Here is a 13718-nt window from a genome sequence, read left to right on the forward strand (position 1 = left end):
CATGTCATTTTCGTCACAAGATGATGGCAAAATGCACTGAAAGAAGTGCCCCCCAGCTGTGGTCCTCCACCAGGGGCATGCAAACCCCTGGGGTATTCAGAGGGCCTCCCCGGGGGACATCAACCCATCTAAATACTTGCCTTGTTTGACAAGAGGCCGCATGAAAAGCACCTGTGAAGTCAATGCAAACGAAACGGTCATGCCGTTTCATTACCCTGAAATGTAAGCGTCTGGGGGTAGCCAAGTTCGTCTGTGCAGGGTAAACTTAAAAACCAACCAATGGGCTGGTAACATTTTATAGATGAACAAAACATGTCGATGGGATCATGAGCTTCCATGGGCACAGCCCACTTCTTCAGATGTAAGTGAAGTGTCGGTGCAATGTTTATATGCGAGGTGATTTGTTTTATAATTTCCCCTGCATTTCACTGGGCTCGAGCAAGGGCAAGTCAGCCTGGGGGGAAGCCTGCTGAGGACACATGGGCTGCGTCTAGCCTGACAAGGAAAAACTTGCCAGCTGTCTACACTGGCCGCTTTGAATTTGCGCAAGAACACTGCCGATCTAATGTAAGATTGTCAGTGTTCTTCCGCAAATACAATGACTCTCCCGTTCGGAAAAAGCCCTCTTGCACAAATGCTTTTGCGCAAGAGGGCCAGTGTGGACAACTGAGAACCGTTTTGCGCAAAAAAGCCCCGATGGCGAAAATGGCGATCGGGGCTTTCTTGCGCAAAACTGCATCTAGATTGGCACGGATGCTTTTCTGCAAAAAGTGCTTTTGCGGAAAAGCGTCCGTGCCAATCTAGATGCTCTTTTCCACAAATGCTTTTAACGGAAAAACTTTTCCGTTAAAAGCATTTGCGGAAAATCATGCCAGTCTAGACGTAGCCATGGGGACTATCAGGGCCGACCAAGAGTGAGGATGGAGGCCGGTCACAGGCTTTCTACATTGTCCTGGGCCTCCCCTCGGCATACCTACTGCTAACCTGTCCCGTCTCAGCGCAGCGCTGGCAGTGCAGGCCGGGTTGCAGGAGGAATGAACTTTCCTGCCCTTTCCCTGTGCTGCCCCTTTCACCTCCCCTATCTCTCCAGCCCCCCTCCTGTCGCTCCGCCTCCCCTCCCCCATCCCGCCCTGTTTACGGGGGGGGGGGGGGGAACTGCGCCAAAGGGCTTCTCACGCAAGCCTGGGCAATCGTTAACCTGGGTCGGAGCAGGGCCCAGGCAGGAAGGGTCTCGCTGAAGCTTTGACACCCTGTGGCGGGTTTCACTCAGAGCCCAACTGGCCAGGGGGCAGCCCCGGCCCATCAGTCCCCAGAGCTCTGGCGTTCTCCCCGATGGAAAGAGAGGTGGGAGGGAGGGAGACAGGCCCCAAGAGGGGAACTGGCCCCTTTCCTCTCCACTGGTCTCAGCCCAGGGCTCTACGAGGACAAGCCTGGAGTGTGAGCCACTTCTTCCTGGGGCAGCTGTCAGCTGATCCCCAGCGGGGCAGGAGCACACCCCGCCTCCTTGCACTCTTCAGATTGGGGGGAAGTTGCAGCCGCTCACCCCCCAGAGTCCCAACCGGGCCCAGCTCCGCAGTCTGCCACAACATGCATTCCCAGCTCCCTTTCCAGACTCCCGACAGCCTCCCTCCCAGCTGGGTCCTCCCCAGCCCTCTCCTGGGGTGTGCTTTTCCCCCAAGCTGCAAACTGGCCGCCTCCCTTCTGTCGGCCTCTGCACACTCCTCCCCTGTCCGATGGCCAGAGCCCCGTTTGGAGTATTGGTGAGACGGGGCCTTCTTGGCCCAGCTCGACTCCTTCCGACCCTGGTCACCACTGGGGGCTGGACACACACATCTCTGCTCTTGCCATGGACAAGAGAGGGGCCACGCAAAAGCAGCCCTGCACCTGATCTGAGCCCCACTGAAGATCTGGGTCCCCATCACCTTAGGTGCCGCTGCTCAAGGTCTGGCTTGAGCATCACACATTTGAGCAGCCGCCCCATAAGTCCATCCGTGCACCAAGTCAGGCTTCACCCTCGCACTCTGCCTCAGTTTCGAAAGGGTCCCTCTGGCTGTGGCCACCTTCCTTGACCACAGTCCTGTGATCTCTGTAGACCAAGGGTAGGCAATCGTTTTTTGCCGGGGGCCACTTCAAAAATTCCTGGGCCTCATGGGAAGGGGCGGGGCCTCAAATGGAAGGGGTGGAGCCACGATGCTTCTGGCTGCCCCACCCACAGACCATGATTGGTCTGGGGTTGGGGAGCCCCTTTGCCCCTCCCTTCCCACTAAGCACCCATGCCCCTGGCGGTGGGAAGAGACCTGGGGCTTGGGGGTGGGGGGAAGCGCACGAAGTCTCCTCCTGCCCCGTCAGGAGCTCATGGCGCTTCGAAGTACCACGTGCTCCCGGCAGGGCGGAGGAAACTTTGTGCGCTTCCCCCTGCCCCCAGGCCCTCATTGACCTGGGGGCGGGGGAGCGGCAGGGCCTTCACGGGCCAGATCAACCTGCTTGGTGGGCTAGATCCGGCCCACGGAGGCCCTTTTGCCCACCCCTGTTGCAGACCTTCCTTGACCACAGTCCTGTGATTCCCGGAGCCTCAACCTGCATGTTACTCAGAATGTTGAAAAACCAACGGCTCCCGACTGCTCAGGGATACCCTGGCTAGGCCTGACTAGGGCAGGGTAGCGCTGGTGATCAGGAGGTATAGAAGGGGGCTTGGGAGCCAGGGAGGGAGCGAGTAAGGCCGGGAGCAGGGAGGCCTGGGTGTGGGAGATGCTGGGGCTGGAGGAAGGCTCAGGGGGAGTGTCTGTCCTGTCTAAGGAGCAGGGAACTGGGAGAGGACAGAGGCTGAAGGCCACTAAGGGCCTGCACAGGGGCCGTGGGGGCATTTCCTGCTGATCTCGGGGGGGGGGGGCTGGGGTGCAGACAGACCCAGGGGAGCAGCTCTCTGGCCACTGTCCCGTCCAAGGCATGGGGAGCTGGGGAAGAACCCAGGAGGGAAGTGAGACTGGAACGAGATGTGGGGTGGGTGGGTGTGGTTTGAATTACGGCTGCCTGGGAGCTCTCCGAGGGGCTGCTGGGGGGCGCCTAGGAAGCCTGAGGGCTGGAGGAGAGCCCCAAGCCACAGCAGGAGGCAGAGCCAGCCGTGGGGGGGGACTCTGCCTGGGAGTATCCCAGGCTGAGAGAGGGTGGGAAGGAGGAGCTCGGCTCTCCCTGGTGGCGGGGAAGGGGACGGAGGCAGAAGGGCTGTGGGACACGTTTCTGCTGTGAGGCAGCATCCGAGGGGCACCTGAGCGCCGGCGTGCGGAAAGGCTCCCTCCGCGGGAACCCTGCACTAACAGGCTGGCTTTGTGCAGCATCTTGGTCGGATTCCCCCCCCCCCCCCCGCCCCGAGCTGAGTTAGTCATTGGAGCCTTATTAAAATAAGAGATCTTTCGGAAAAGGCTTTATTTTCCAAAAGATCCGCGTCTAGACTGGCGCTTTTTTCCGGCAAAGCTCCGAGCCAGAAAAAAGCGGCAGCTAAAGAAGCGGGGGAGATTTAAATCCCCACTTCATTTGCAATTGCGATAGGTCTAATTTGCATCCCTTTTCCGGAAAAGGGATGCAGTCTAGACACAGCCAGACAGTCCCTGCCCCACACAGCTCACACCGGGGTCCCCAAACGTTTGGCTCACACACTCCCCTTCCTTGGACCCCCAGAGCTGGGGGTGGGATGATGAGGGGCCAGAGTCATGGTGGGCAGCTGGGGTTAAGGCTGGATCTGCAGTCAGGAGCGGGGGCTGGGAGCGGGGGCATATCTGGGAACTGGGAGCCGAGATGCAGGCAGGAACGGGGAGCCAGGGACCGTGAGCCATGGCTGGGAGCCAGGACCCATGTCTAGGAGTAGGCAGAGCTCGAGCCAGGGGCAAAGCTGCAGCAAAGTTGGAATGGGTGGCTCTCCCTTCCTGCCCCCTGTGGGGTCTGGCCCAGGTGCTGCCGTGCTCCCCAAATGTTCCTCCCCCTCCAAGGGAGGCGGGCCCCAGTTTGGGGACCACTGACCTACATCCTAAAGATCTCAAGAACATCCCTCGCTAGGGCTGTGTCTAGATTGGCCAGTTTTTCCAGAAAATCAGCTGCTTTTCCGGAAAAACTGGCCAGCTGTCTACACTGGCCGCTTGAATTTCTGCAAGAGCACTGACTTCCTACTGTCTGAAATCAGTGCTTCTTGCGGAAATACTATGCTGCTCCCGTTTGGGCAAAAGTCCCTTTTGCGTAAAGCTTTTGCGCAAAAGGGCCAGTGTAGACAGCTCAGATTTGTTTTCCGCAAAAAAGCTCCGAAGGTGAAAATGACGATCGGGGCTTTTTTGCGGAAAAGCGCGTCTAGATTGGCATGGGCGCTTTTCCACAAAAAGTGGTTTTGCAGAAAAGCGTCCTGCCAATCTAGACGCTCTGTTCTGAAAATGCTTTTAACGGAAAACTTTTCTGTTAAAAGCATTTCCGGAAAATATGCCAGTCTAGACGTAGCCTAGATGTCTCAAGCCGAGCCCCCGACATACAGAGACACTCAAAGTCAGGGGCTTCCCTGGAGAAAGTTGACTCATAGGCTGCAGTTCATGCGTCTGGGTTTCCTGTAAGTTCTCCATCACATAAAATCCAGATTCCTTCTCCCCTCCGCTGGCCTCTTCCCAGCTGATTCCCTGTCCCAAGCTACAGCCCTTGACGCCCCCAGTTTTTTAGACAGCCAGGCGTGGAGGGCAGATGCTGGAGACCTAGCTGTGGGGGTTCCAAGTGTCTGATGTCTGCCAGGCCAGGGAGGTCTCCCCCTCTGTTTCCCCCTCGCCATGCCCCTGGCGGCTTACCAGTATAGACCTACCAGACAAAGAGGGTGAATCAGGCCAGGGACCATGATGGAACCCGTACCCCATATGCAGCGGGAGCCTGCAACGTCCACCCCCCACCCCCGGGTGCTGTGGGAATCTCTCCTGCTGTACGGAACGTGTTCCTCTGCTTCTGCCTCCGCAGTGGGGTTTCACTCGGCCTGGGAGAGGCCTGGAGGAGCCAGGGTCTCCCTGCGGGTTGCACCTTGCCCGGGACTTTCCCAAAGTGCAGCTCTTGCTTATCTGGCCCCGCTGCCTTCTCACACGATGCCGCATCCGGCCATGTGTCAAAGGTGCGTTCAGAGGAGCGAATTCCTCCGCTCTCCCCCTCGGACCCGCCTCCCAAGCTCACCCTGTGCGGCTGCAGGGGGAGCAGTGGGGAAAGCCAGCCAAATGGCTTCTCACGCGAACCTGGGCAATCGTTAACCTGATCTGCGCCGGGGGCAGGGGAGAGCTGCCTCTGAATGGGTTCCTGGCACGTGACACCCTTCTGCCCGGACGGCAGGTTACAGACCCCTCTGTGTCAGCCCGCCCTCTGTCTCTGACCTTGGCTTCCCTCCCTCCCCCGGCTCACTCAGCCCTCCAGCCGCTACTGCTGGGCTGGCAGAGGACACGTTTTCCCTGGCTCCAGTCAAAACCCCACCTCAGGAGAGGACAGACTTTACAGAGAGCCTGGGTCTCGGGCAGGTGGCCACACGCCTGAGACAGGAGACACCGCGTCCAGGCTAGGGTGTAAGGAGCATGCTCTGGTCCTCTTGGCCAAAGGGTACACGCTCTAGTCCCCATCCTGCCTTTGCTGCTCAGGGTGAAACGTGCATCAGCCATGCAGCTAAGGGCTTGCCCCAAAGGTCCCTGAAGTCAATGGCAAGATGCCCTGTTGAATTCTTTGATGGGCTTGGTCTCAGGCCCAGCACATGGACACTGCTGCGTGTTCTGTAGCTTGGTCTTCCGTCACATCAGGTGGCTCGGAGGATACAAGCAGGATGGCCAGCCAATCACATTTCAGGGGAGGGGCATAGAAAGCTGTCTGACAGGGACCCTCCTGCCTGGGAGGAGGATCCAGGTCATAGTCCAGAAGAGCGAGCGCCAGACACGGTGGGGAGAGACTCTTCACGCAATCCCCAAGGAACATCTAGCCAGGCGGCCCCTGCAGGCTGAGCGCCGTCACTCCGCTGGGACACACAGGTACTGTAGGGGGAGTCGTGCCAGGGATCGTTTAACCGCTTGTGCAGGGACAGTGGGAAGTGGCTGTCCAGGGTGGGTCTCTCTCAGAGGGGCACTTGGCTGAGCGAGGGTTTCCCAAGCCATTCTGGGGACTTCCATTTGGCGGGAGCCCAATCTGAGATGTCTCAAAAGAGGGACGGATGTTCAGCATCAAAGAACCCTAGAGCACTAGAACTGAAGGGACCTCGAGAGTCATCGAGTCCAGTCTCCTGCCGTCATGGCAGGACCCAGCACCATCTAGACCCTCCCTGACAGGTGTCTGTCCAACCTGCTCTTCAATATCTCCAGCGATGGAGCTTCCACAACCTCCCCAGGCAATTTATTCCAGTGTTTAACCACCCTGACAGGAAGGTTTTCCTAACACCCAACCTAAACCTCCCTTGCTGCAGTGTAAGCCCATTGCTTCTTGTCCGGTCCTCAGAGCCCAAGGAGAACGATTTTTCTCCCTCCTCCTTGTGACACCCTTTTAGATACCTGAAAACCGCTCTCATGTCCCCCCTCAGTCTTCTCCTTTCCAAACTAAACAAGCCCAGTTCTTTCAGTCTTCCCTCGTAGCTCATGTTCTCTCGACCTTTCATCATTTTGTGGCCCTTCTCTGGACCTTCTCCAATTTCTCCATGCTGATCACCCACCCTCTGAAAACCACCCCCCTCTTTCTCCCCCCGGGCACCCAAAACCAGGAGCCACCCAAAACCACTCGTCCCTTTGGAAAAGCTTGGCTGGTATTCTGATTCCCCGGGTCCAAATAACACCAACTATTCAGCTCTAGGAACAGACGTGAAGGCTGTCATTGTTCATGGAAAGCCCCAGAGAACTTGGGCTTTTTCAGGACAGAAAACAGACTCAGATCTCAGCACAGCTGTCCTTTTGCAAAAGCCCCATAGCACGTAGCTGGGAAGAAACCAACAGGGGTTCTATAGCAATCTAAGAGAGCTCAAAAAATTACTGTACAAACCAACAGAATTTAGCAGAGTGAGAGCGTTTCTATAGGTTTTGGGGGGCCCCTATAGAATTCTCTCGCAGAGATATTTTTGGAATACAGCCTAGAGGACGACGAATGGGATGGAGATCTTTGGAGAATAAAGTCAACAGGATCTTTCCATAAGGGGGGTAAAACGGGGCTTAGGGTTAGTCCTGAGTTAGACAGCAGGAAACTAATCACAGATCAGTCAATGCACTTCTGTGTGCAAGAAACCTTCACCTTTCACAGTACTGGCTCATTGGTCAACCAGGCTTTGCTCCACTTGGCTCACAAATGTCTTTGTAATTCCTTACAGGCACTAAACACCCACCTGAACTGAGTCATATCCCTCCTCCTTCACCCTCTCTTCCTGAGCAGCCTTCGAGAAATTAGCCAGCTTCCGATGGCTAGGTCTCATTTGCATTCCTGGAGCGCTGAGATCAGACACACTAGCTTGTAACCGGAGCTGGCTGAAAAGTCTCCCTGGCTTCAAAACATTGACCAAAAAACGGAGAACGTTTTCTGAGATGTAGTTGTTTGATTTGATTTGTAATTTCCCTCCCTCTCCTATTTTTCAACTAATGCCACTTATAAGAACGGCCAGACTGGGTCAGACCAAAGGTCCATCTAGCCCAGCGTCCTGTCTGCCGACAGTGGCCAGTGCCAAATGCCTCTGAGGGAGTGAACAGAACTGGGAACCATCACGTGATCCCTCTCCTGTCATCCATTTCCAGCCCCAGACACACAGAGGCTAGGGACACCATTACTACCCAATCTGGCTAATAATCAGGGCTCGACAAATTATACAATCTACTCACCCATGGCAAGTAGATTGTAACCCAGAAGAGCCGGGTTCGGGCGATCTGCACATGCACAGACCGTCGGACAGCGTGGCTGGCGAGCAGGACTCGCCGTGGTTCGGCAAGCGCTGCTAATAAGCATTGATGGACCTACCTTCCATGAATTTATCTAGCTCTTTTCTGTACCCTGTTAAAATTCTGGTCTTCACAACATCCTCTGGCAAGGAGTTCCACAGGTTCACTGTGTGTTGCACAAAAAAAGCTTCCTTTTGTGTGTGTTTTATACCTGCTACCTCTTCATTTCATGTGGTGACCCCTAGTTCTTATGGGAACACGTAAGTAACTTTTCCTTTTCACTTTCTCTTCACAAGTCATAAACATATCAACCTCTGTCCTATCATCATATTAGTTACGATTCAGTGCCCCCCAAGTAAGCATTGGCTAGTCTATGTTATAGTGTGATCTTCTCCTTGCTCTGCTAGTCAGTCCTTCCTCCCCAGTTCCCTCATCTGGTTACATTCGTGTCTGGTTTCAAAGGTGTGAAACTTCAGGCAGGGGCTGTGTCTGTCTGTGTGTCTGTGCAGCCCTACACCAATGGGAGCCTGCTTACAGCTGTGGCAGGTTCCTGCAGTGCAAATACTAAATCATGAACATTCATTCAGAGAGTGGAATTGAGCCCAATTTAGTTAAGGAAAACCCTTGGAGTAAGATCACTTTTAACTCCACAGTGTCACAGCCGCCCGCAATATTGGCTCTGCAGAAGGGGTGGGTTGGACTTACGGCGACAGGGTGAGGTGGGGAGCAGGGGCGGCCCTAGACTAGCAGCCAGCAACTGGAGCCCTAGGCGAACCATGCAATCGGCACCCCCCCCCCAAACCCCTCAATGATATTGCGCCACCGTTTGGTGCCCCATTTAACTCAGTGCCCTCGGCGACCACCTAGTTTGCCTGTATGGACGGGCCGCCCCGGTGGGGAGCTCTTCTCCAGTGAGGCGTGCTTTCCCAGCAAGAGGTATTGCATGTTGAGGAGTGTGAGTGTAATCACCGCACGTCGGATGTGGTCTCTTGTCAGCCCTGGCAGGATACCAGGGTGGTCAGTAGGTGGAGTTGGTTCCTTTTCTTCTGCTTTATGGGCTCTCCGAGTCCTTCTCAGGTATGACACAGGTACAGTTTCTTCTTCCCTGTCAATTTCATTCCTCCATGGCATCCAGGCACCAGGCATCAGCATCCAGGCACCAGGTCCTGGAAGCCCGGGTATGTCTACACTACAAAGTTAATTAGAACTAACGAACGTTAGTTCGAATTAACTTTGATAGGCGCTACACTAGCGCTCCGTTAGTTCGAACTTAATTCAAACTAGCGGAGCGCTTAATTCGAACTAGGTAAACCTCATTTTACGAGGACTAACGCCTAGTTCGAACTTACTAGTTCGAACTAAGGGCTGTGTAGCCCCTTAATTCGAACTAGTGGGAGGCTAGCCCTTCCCAGCTTGCCCTGCTGGCCACTCTGGCCAACACCAGGCAAACTCTACTGCCCCCCTCCCGGCCCCGGAGCCCTTAAAGGGCCACGGGCTGGCTACACAGTTTGTGCCAGTTGCAAGGCTGCCGGCACCCTGCCAGCACACCCTGCACCTGAAACCCCATGAGCCAGCCCCCCGATGCCCCCCAGCCCTCCCCCTCTTCCCAGGACCAGCCTGGCAGCTCCCGGGAGCCTGTCCGGGGACGCAAGAGGCGGGTGCCCGCGTGGTCTAGTGTGGAGATCGTGGACCTCATCCAGGTTTGGGGGGAAGCCTCCAATGTCCACAATCTCCGCACTAGCCACAGGAACGCGGCCGTCTACAGCCGCATGGCTGCCAGCCTGGCCACCAGAGGCCACCACCGCAGCAGGGAGCAGGTCCGCTGCAAGATTAAGGACCTGCGGCAGTCCTACTCCCGGGCCTGCCTGCCAGGGGCCGACCCAGAGGCCTGCCCCCACTTTCTGGCTCTGGACCGCATCCTGGGGGCTCATGCCGTCCCTGCCCCCCGGGTGGTGATTGACCCCAGGGCAGAGGGACCACTCCCTGACACGGAGGAGGAGGAGGAGGACACCGAGAGTCAGCAGCCTGGCGGCAGCCTGCCCCGGACCCAGGACCCCCGAGGCACCCCACAGAGCCGCTCGCCTGTGTCGTCCGAGGCCGGGGAGGCGTCCACATGTGAGTACCATCATGCTCCCCTTATGTGTACGGGGGGCTGGGGGGAGAGGGAGCCCAGGGACCGTGCGCCTGGGCCTTGCCCACCACGGAGCAGCAGCTGGGTGTCATGCAGGGGCCCTGGCCTTGCAGAGGGGGGCTGGGTTTCACCCACCTGGGCCCCAGGGAGAATTGACTGCTGCTCTTGTTTCACCACAGCCGCAGCACCTGGGCCTGCAGGGCGCACCACCCCGCCTGCAGCAGCCGCCCGCGCCCGGGCCAGCAGGAGAGCCAGGAACCAGGAGGAGTACCAGCAGCGGTACCTCCGCTTCCTGGATCACCAGCTCCTCACCCAGGAGCACTGGGTCCAGGAGGACCTTCGGCTGCGCCAGCGGAGCTTGGAGGCGCTGGAGGAGCAGGGCCATGCCCTCAGAGGCCACCTCCAGAGCCTGCTCGACCGGTTCCCGCTTCCTCCTGCTCCTGCTCCCCCTGCTCCCCCAGCTCCTGCTTCCTCCACAGCCCCCGTCCCTCCTGCCCCAACCTCCACACCCATTCCTCCCCGAGGTCCCTGCACCCGCAGTGCTGCAGGATGGGAGAGGCAACCGGACCCCCACCCCTGAGCTTTCCATTCCCTTCCTCCCTTCCCTCCCCTTCCAGCTCCCTCCTCCCAGGTTTCCTCCTCCCCTCTCCCACCCTCACTCCTCCGTCCCCCCCACCCCACTTATGTTAAATAAAACGAGAGGTTGTTTGCCAAAACAGGTGTCTTTATTTGACATTAGGAAGGGTGGTTAGGAAGGGGAAAAGGGAAGGGGGGGAGGGTGGAAGAAGGCCCCAGTGGGGCATGCAAGGAGAGTTCAGTCCTCCTCCTTCTCCACCAGGAAGCTCTCCCGCAGGATGAGGTCCACGATGTCCGCACTAGACCAGGTGGGTGCCCGCCTCGAGCCGGCAGCCTGGTCCCAGGAAGAGGCAGAGGGCTGGGTGGCAGCGGGTGGCCGGCTCGAGCCATGCCAGGTGCAGGGTCTGCTGGCTGGGTGCTGGCAGGCTTGCACCTGGCACGGGCACCGTAGCCAGCCCATGCCCCTTTAAGGGCTTCGGGGCCGGGAGGGGGGCATACGAGTTTCCCTGGTGGTGCCCAGAGTGGCCACCAGGGCAACCTGGGGAGGGCTAGCCTCCCACTAGTTCGAATTAAGGGGCTACACAGCCCTTAATTCGAACTAGTTAATTTGAACTAGGCGTTAGTCCTCGTGGAATGAGGTTTACCTAGTTTGAATTAAGCGCTCCTCTAGTTCAAATTAAGTTCCAACTAGCGGTTCGTGTGTGTAGCGCCTATGAAAGTTAATTCAAACTAACGGCTGTTAGTTCAAATTAACTTTGTAGTGTAGACATACCCCCAGCTAGTTACCTGCACAAAATTCACAAGAACGGCCAGGCTGGGTCAGACCAAAGGTCCATCTAGCCCAGTATCCCATCTGCCAACAGGGGCTAATGCCAGATGCCCCGGAGAGAGGAAACACAACAGGGAATCCTCACATGGTTCCTTTCCTGCCCTCTGTTTCCAGACACACAGCGGCTAGGGACACCATCATCCTGGCCATTGATGGACCTAACCTCCATGAATGTATCTAGTTCTTTCTTGAACCCTGTTAAAGTCTTCACCACATCCTCTGGCAAGGAGTTCCACAGGTTGACTGTGCCTGGGTGAAGAAAAACTTCCTTTGTTGTTTGTCACTCCCAAGCTCAAGCTCTAGGGGCACCCACCTTTATGCAATTCCTAGGGCTCAAGGTATAACCCTGTTAACTGAATACCCAACCTTACCCCAATTCCAAGGACTCAGGGCATAACTTCCTGGGTGTTTGCTGAACCTTACCCAGTAAATAGCCTCACCCGTTATTTATTAGCAAGCAAAATGCACATGCTAAGCACACTTCATCATGCTCACCAGTCCTAATCAAGGCAGGTGAACTTCCCCTGTTGGCCAGGCAAAGTCAGTCTTGTCTTCATTCTGTCTGCTGCATGGCACGGTTTTTCAAAGGATTTGTGGTAGCTCTGACTGTGTCTTGGAGGTAAGTTCTTCCAGGTCTCCTCTTTGGACCCCACTTTATATGGTAAAGCCCAAGTCCTGCTTAGCTACCTTACCCAATTCTTTTGCTAACATATTGTAATTGAATTATCTAGCCAATCAGACCCCAACACCTTAGCTGATTTAGAAAATATGGAGATAGACCTACCCCATAGAGCAGGAAGGGACCTTGAAAAATCATCAAGTCCAGTTTTCTGCCCTCACAGCAGGACCAAGTACCATCCCTGACAGATTTAGCCCAAATCCTTAAATGGCCCCTCCACGATTGAACTCACAACCTCAGGTTAGCAGGCCAATGCTCAAAGCACTGAGCTATCCTTATCTCTTGCACAATGAATTATCCAGCTGATAGAAACCATTCAAAACCAGACCACGCCTACAGACAAAGACCAGGAAAATGGGGCCAAGAATCTAAGGGTAGGTCTAGACTACAGGCTTTTGTTGACAGAAGTTTTGTCGACAGATACTGTCATCAAAACTTCTGTCGACAAAGAGCGTCCAGACTACAACCAGTTCTGTCGACAAAGCAAGCCGCTTTGTTGACATGACAGTGTAGACGCAAAGGACAGTGTAGATGCAATAACGCCTTCTGACAACAGAACTCTGTCAACAAAAGGCGTTATTCCTCGTAGAATGAGGTTTCCAGCCATCAACAAAACTGCTGAGTTCTGTTGAACTCAGCGGCAGTGTAGACACAAGTATAGTTTTGTCGACAAAAGTCCACTTTTGTCGACAAAACCCTGTAGTCTAGACACACCCACAGAGCGAGGGTTTCACAACCCCAGCAATTGAGACGTGGTTCCTTGCCAGAGGAAATGCTGTTGCACTAGGTTTTCTCTACCCATCTTGAGATCTGTTTCTCAGTCTGGTGACAGTGGGGACCATTAGGACAGAGGCAGCTTCTAAGCAGCCTGGTGTGACATTATTTGCATGCCATTTAGATGGAATGGGAGGCCGGCCCTCCCTGCTTTGCAGCTAAAGGCTGCTGCTCTTTCACTCTGGCTGCAGACGAAGGCCTTAGGTTTTAGGCCTTACAATATGGCTACCGAAAAAGGCAGAACGGAGAGAAAATTGACTGATCCCCCCTTTCTGGAGTGCAGCGCTGGGTCCAAGCCACCAGTTTGCTTGGCACCGTGGTACCAAGGAATAATGGCTGCAACTTGAGTGGCCCCGGGGACAGAGCCGGCTCGAGCCATTCCTGCACCCCGGGCAGCGGGCATGTGATGCATGCATGGCTCTGCCCCCGGGCGCACGGCGCATGTGTGGCCCTGCCTCCCCAGCACGCTGCGCACCTTACAGCTGCTATCGGGCATGCGGCGCCTGATTGCAGCTCTAAGGGGCGCTGTGTGGCCCCCGGCCCCAGGCGTGCGGCGCCTGATGGCAGCTCTAAGGGGCGCCATGCTGTGCCCCTTACAGCTGCCATCAGGAGCCCCCCATAGGTTGGCGCCCTGGGCAGCTGCCCAGCTAGCCCCCCCCTTAATCCAGCCCTGCCCGGGGATAAATGTTAGAGCCAGATCCTGGGGTAACTCCAAAGTCCTGTGGAGGATCTGGCCCTAACTTGTTAAGGGAAGGGTCTGGACTCCAGGCCTGGGGTTACAGACACTGCCACATAGGGACACCAGCATAGTAGCCCCTTATGACCCTGCAAAGTCAG

General features: G+C 56.1%; 2 protein-coding genes across 3 annotated transcripts in view; both read left to right on the top strand.

Moving 5' to 3' along the window:
* The first annotated feature begins 5859 nt into the window (after positions 1-5859).
* Positions 5860-13718, top strand: part of LOC102455397 (cytochrome P450 1A5-like) — a 69820-nt gene continuing 61961 nt past the window's right edge. For both annotated transcript variants that reach the window (XM_075897425.2, XM_006126273.5), the window contains exon 1: positions 5860-6017. The gene's annotated coding sequence lies outside the window, so the exon portion shown is untranslated. The remainder of the gene's footprint in view (positions 6018-13718) is intronic.
* On the top strand, positions 6026-10767 carry LOC149523581 (uncharacterized). The gene is made up of 2 exons (XM_089781959.1): positions 6026-10007; positions 10203-10767. The coding sequence occupies exons 1-2, from the start codon at positions 9458-9460 to the stop codon at positions 10601-10603; spliced, it is 951 nt and encodes a 316-aa protein (XP_089638085.1). The 5' UTR covers positions 6026-9457; the 3' UTR covers positions 10604-10767.

The sequence above is a fragment of the Pelodiscus sinensis genome, chromosome 14 (genome assembly GCF_052426305.1).
Source record: "Pelodiscus sinensis isolate ZL-2025 chromosome 14, ASM5242630v1, whole genome shotgun sequence".
NCBI lineage: Eukaryota > Metazoa > Chordata > Testudines > Trionychidae > Pelodiscus > Pelodiscus sinensis.